General features: G+C 46.9%; 1 protein-coding gene across 1 annotated transcript; it reads left to right on the top strand.

The window, feature by feature from the left end:
* The first annotated feature begins 2,649 nt into the window (after positions 1 to 2,649).
* LOC147426896 (uncharacterized) lies at positions 2,650 to 4,090 on the top strand. Its single transcript, XM_086498391.1, has one exon. The coding sequence runs from the start codon at positions 3,074 to 3,076 to the stop codon at positions 3,890 to 3,892; it is 819 nt and encodes a 272-aa protein (XP_086354517.1). The 5' UTR covers positions 2,650 to 3,073; the 3' UTR covers positions 3,893 to 4,090.
* Positions 4,091 to 5,629: the final 1,539 nt, after the last annotated feature.

Raw genomic sequence — 5,629 nt, 5'->3', positions numbered from 1 at the left:
ACCATGTGTATTAGTAGGCACGTTATTATTATGTGATTTCTTTTCATCTGGATCATCATGAATGTGTGCTTTCACTATGGCTTCCTCAAGTGTTTTAGGGTCTTGAGTCTTGACGTGCTTCTTAAGCTCTGGCGTCAGACCACGGATAAACCCACATACTTGCTGAAAGGTGTTTAGTCCTTCCAACTTGAGGATAACATCCCGATAGTGAGATATATATTCAAGTAATGATGGGTATTGGCGCATGGAACACGTGTCCCAAGCCGTCCAATTCCGATATGCCTCATTTGTAGGCAAGAATTCTTTGCGAAACATAGCCTCAAAAGTTGACCAACTATGTGGTATGATATTCTTCTCCTTGAGAGACATCCACCACTTGTAGGCCTTGCCTTTCAGAGTTAAGCTTGTTTGCAGTGCTCTGACTGCGTCCGGAATACGCCGTAAGGCATGAATTCCATCCCACTTGCTGAGAAACATATTCACTGCATCCTTATTGCGATATCGATCTTCTCCCTTAAAAGTCGGTGGTTTGGTGTTTTTCAACAACTCATCCACCTCCTTTGCAATGAGAGTGTGCAAAGAATCTGGAGATGGACCCTGTCCATGATCAAAAGGCCCTCGCCCCTGTGGCAACGTGCTCATGCATGTGTGTGGCAATAGGGCCCTTGGCCTGCTGCTGCTAAGTTGTATCACTAATGTAGATAATTTAGTGACATTTTCATTTAAAGCTACAAAATTTCCTTCCATGACTAATATGCGTATTTGAAGTGCACGAAATTCTTGAATATCAAGCAGTTCATAAGCGTCGTCACACGTCGTAGCGTTGCGGGCACTCTCCGTGAGAGCATCAGGTTGCGAGCCATCACGGGTAGGATCAGGCGTTTGATGCTTGAAATCAAAAGTCATATTAATATCTGAATCCATGGCAACACCGTGCAGTGGAAGGAACAGAAGGAAAAATATCTTGATTCGAGGAAAATTAATCCTGTGGTTGTAATTGGCACCGCAAAGGGTAATTAGTCGTGCTAATTACGTTGATTGTCCAAGTTGTAGTCAATCTGCAAATCCAGCCGTGCAGGTACCCTACTTGGACACGTCGTAGCCGAATCGGTTGCAATTGTTATTGCTTTCAAATGCAATTGACTCGATGAATACAGTCGCCAATGAATCCCTTTGAAAAAATTTATCGACTTGCTGATTTTCTGCAGCAAGCACGCAGGGAAAATATCTACTTGCCGGCCTCTTCGCCGATCATAGCCGAATATGTGGTCACGGTGTCCGGGTTCGAAGCTGTGATACTTCTTGCTTGATGCGGTGTGTGCACTCACCCTTAGGGTACTTTAAGTCCTAAGGCCAAGGGCTTAGGCGTTTTGTATGTGAACACAAAGCTTCAAAAAGCCATGGCCGTCGAGCAGACAGCGCGAGAGCAGTGGGAAGTTGAGGGGGAGCAAGATGATGAGAATCGGGCCTTGCCCCTGTGTCGAAAGGTGCTCAGAATCCCGGGGCGCTCATGTTGAGCCAGCCCGCGATCGCTTTGCTGCACCTTCACCCGACGGCTCCCCTTGCCAAGCCCGCCTGCACACGCCTTTCGACTTCGTCGTCCTCCCTTAGCAAGAGACAGTCTCCACGACATGCAATCATGCAAAGGCTTTGTGTGGCTTAGAAACACCACGCCCTCCTTTCCCAAAAAAAGCAACTTGGCTCTTGATACCAGTGTAAAGATTAGGGGAGACTAGTGCCTGGAATCCACCTCCCACTATATAGGCCAAACTCCTAGCCCCTTTGCCCTAGCTGGATTCCCTTTCCACATTGCCTAGTCCAGCCCTTGGCCCGTCCATCGCCCCCTGGCCTTGCCATTGTCTTGACACCCGGCAAAGCTTCCACAACTCCTGCACGTTTCCTTGCCCTCTTCGACTCTAGAGAGGAACAAGCTGCAGCTTAGCCGACCCCATGATTTTTGTGTGTGTGTGTGTGTGTGTGTGAGAGAGAGAGAGAGAGAGAGAGAGAGAGAGAGAGAGTGTGGGGGAGGGGGGGTTGTCTATGTGATTAAGGCAATGAAAGTCAGAGATATCGTCTCTTTGAAGAGAAAGAGAAAAAGAGAGAGAGAGAGAGAGAGAGAGAGAGAGAGCGCCATGTGTGATGGCGAGCTTTGAAGTCTTTGATCCTTGTAATGAGTGTCTTTTAAGGCCTATGAGTGTCCGCTCTTGCAACCAACAAATCATGAAATTATACATTTTTAAAAAACCACCTCTCCTTAAACACATCACTATGACCTTAACCCTTAAGGCAGGTAAAAGGAAATTTGGAATAGCCACAATCGTTAGTTACCCTTGCTCTCAAACAAATAGGTTAGAACGCGGTAAAGATTGTGCTGGAGTTTGAGTGCAATTTTTATCTTTTTCTTCAAGCCAAAACGCACTTTCTACCTTTGTATCGAGGTAGGCTAGCCTCAGGACTGCTAGACAGCAGGCCTCGTGATATTATCTCAGGTTTTTCAATTTCCAAATTCCAATGTGCGGGCGAATTTTCGAAAGTGAATGAGAACAGCTGACAGGCCTTCAAAGCGAGCAGGTGATGAGAGTTGGTGGTCTGAACGCTCTGAAATTCTGGCAGAATGATGGCCAATGACAGTGAGTCTTGCTTCGCCTGGTGTGTGTATCTCTCTCTTCCCCTCTAGGCTCTAGTCTCTCTCTCTCTCCCTCTCTCTCTCTCTCTCTCTCTCTCTCTGGTCTCAGTGCCTTCTAACTAGTGTTCTCACACACACAGTATCAGTACAGACGCATGATGACACAGTGTCACTGTCGCCATGCCCCTTCAACGAAGGTATGTTGCAGTCCACCATACCGCCCCCTCACTTAGCTGTCTCACACACCGCCATCGATGATCGGCCCACAGTGAGTCCACACTCCATACTGGAGTCCACAGGCCCGCATTCACCAAGTACACAGTGCACAGTAGAGAGAGAGAGAGCGTGTGTCACTGTGTTTAGCCCATACAGATTGATATAAACGCACAGTAGACAGGAAGAGATCGACAGAATTCCCAGAACGCCATTGTTGTAAGGAGTGCAACAATGGCTTCTTACAGAAAACCCTCTCACAAGAAGAACGGTGCCAGCAGAATTCCCAGCTCTGGGCCTGCGCCTTCCTTTGCAAGCTGCTTCGGCGCGACCGTGCCCATCAGTCCACCGCGGACGTCGTCCGGACAGAGGGTTTCGCTCGCAGGCGTTAACTACAGAAGGCTTGGTCTGGATGACTTTGAGCATGAAGAGCAGTTGTATTCACAGCGCTTGTCTAATGAACAGCATGTAGGGAGAGGAGGCAGAGGCAGCATAAAGCTGGGCAAGCAGTACTCTTCTTTCAAAGAAAAGATGTCGTGTAAAATCGGGTCAGAGAGGGTGTATGTGTCAGAGGGGGAGCAAGAGACAGAGAGGAAGGGACGCTCGAGGCAAGCCAGCAAGCAGAGGGAGACGTGGAAGGCTGCGTCAGAGACGGGGGAGTATAATTATGACAAGGGCAGCAAAGGTAGAGACGTGGATCAGACGTTGAAAGTGAAGCTGCAGGGGCGCAAGACCAAAGAGAAAGAGCAGGAGGGAGAATTAGCAACAGCAGCAGCAGCAGAGAGTCCGAGGAGGGCAAGCTTTGGGACAAGAATGCGGGAGGCCTGCGTGCAAATGCTGGAGACAGCCAAGCGAGGCAGCCCTCACTTAAGCGAGCTTTTCGTTGGCAACCAGCTTCTGATGCAGGTGACCTCCAGCTCCTCCTTCAATTCTCGGCGCGCCAGAGGCTCCTGCACCATGGCACCTTCATACGGTTTGCACGTTTTCTCAAACCAGTACCCTTCCCTCCCTGCTGTCAATATACTCTCCTCTCCTGCTCGATCTTCAAGCTAATTGTAGTCTCCTTTCACATGCTCTGTACATTTTAGTAAAACTCTCATGCTTCATGAGAGTACTCCATGCATCGATTCCAGCTAGCTGCCAAGATTGGCCTTTTTCAGTCGTAGGGACATACCCCTTTTGGATGGAAAGCCTTTGCTCGTGGGTGCTTGTGCTCTCCAATGAAGAATGAAGCATGAAACTCTTCTTTGATTTGTCTCCGATGAGGGGAAATTTTTAGCTAAGTCCGAAATGATGATGTGTTTTTTTAATGTGAATTGTAAGTAACGGAGATCAAGCGCGCTAAACTTTCCAAAGCGATTAAGAAAAGAGTTTGTATTATGTATGGCCAACGCACTTCGATCTATATTAATCTACACGTGGCAGTGTGCCTTGTGCCTCCCGGCTTGCAGAGAGAGAGAGAGAGAGAGCTCGCGCATGTTTGGTCCCGATGGGTGGTTGGTTGAGGCTTGACCTTCACCACCTATTGGCAATAAGCGCACATGCAACAGTTGCAATCGGCATCACAAAGCGGAAAACAAAAGTCAACTCCTTTGTCGTGCTGTCTTCTTGCTGCAGCCAATGGGGCTTCCTCCCTTTGAGCAAACGGCTCTCATCGGGGATGGCCGTTACTGCTAGTACTGTGACCATTACGGTGCTGCCGGTGAAAGTCACGGTGGTTAAGTGTAGGGGCATGATGGGTCTGCGGTGGGCTCAAAATACTTTTTCGTCGTGAGCAACCATCGCTCCTATGCATGTGCGTAGGTAGAGACAGAGACAGAGATAGAGACAGAGACAGACACAGAGAGAGAGAGAGAGAGAGATGATTGTCGACTAGACTAGTTCTCATAAGAGTAATTGATGCAATCCCTCTTTATGCTTAAGCTTGGAGGAGCAAGAAGGAACGGGGGGGGGGGGGGGGGGGGGGGGGGGGGGGGGGAAGGCGGGGGGGGGAGCAATTTCCTTTGAGAAGTTAATATTGATGTTGCGTTTTTGCTATTTTTTTAACCCAAACTAACTATTATTTGTCTTGTTGCTCTTGAAAGTACAATGGGAGTTTGTTTAGATATGATGGTTGTTTTGTCCATAGTTGAAGACCATGACTAAGATGAGATAATTTTATATGAACGAATCACTCATTGTTTTTGGTCTACCTCAAAAAGGAAAGAGGCTTTAGTGATGCTTCCCTTTTTTGCTAATGAAATAGGAGAGGCTATTTTTAACAAGTGATAAAAGCACAAGGCTTGCCAAATTAAGGAAACAAATAAAGAACATGAAAGTGAAACAGAAAACTACAAGGATGGTAATCATATTGATCCATAGAGAAAGTGATTTGTAGACTACATCATATAATGTTGACCATGATGAAGGATTAAAGAGTATCAAAGTGGTATTTTGATAGGATAAAGGCAAGCATAATGTATGGAATCTTGGTTTCTTTTTGTGGAGAGGATGAGGGAAGGGAGGAAGGGATGGAGGGGAAAGAGAGGGAGGGAGTGATTAGAATTACTTAGGAATTATAAGATGTGTGGATGAATGATCCGACCAAAAGCAAAATCGTGTGCCTACTATGAATGATGCAGGGGGGGGGATTTTAATCCAAATATGATCGAGTTTTGAGTTGTATACATTGGTTACATCATGAATTTGTTGTGTGTAGCTATGTAATTGGAGCTCTTCTTCCAAGTAATGATATTGATTGTTTGTGGGGTCATTGTTTATATTAAAGTCTCCGATAATGACACTCATTTG

Source organism: Adiantum capillus-veneris, chromosome 24 (assembly GCF_014529385.1).
Source record: "Adiantum capillus-veneris isolate H3 chromosome 24, ASM1452938v2, whole genome shotgun sequence".
NCBI lineage: Eukaryota > Viridiplantae > Streptophyta > Polypodiopsida > Polypodiales > Pteridaceae > Adiantum > Adiantum capillus-veneris.
The sequence above is the reverse complement of the archived record's forward strand: the minus strand, read 5'-3'. Positions and strand labels throughout refer to the sequence as shown.

Coding starts and splice junctions, on each gene's coding strand:
- LOC147426896 (XM_086498391.1), top strand. CDS start 3,074: ATGGCTTCTTACAGAAAACCCTCTCACAAGAAGAACGGTGCCAGCAGA.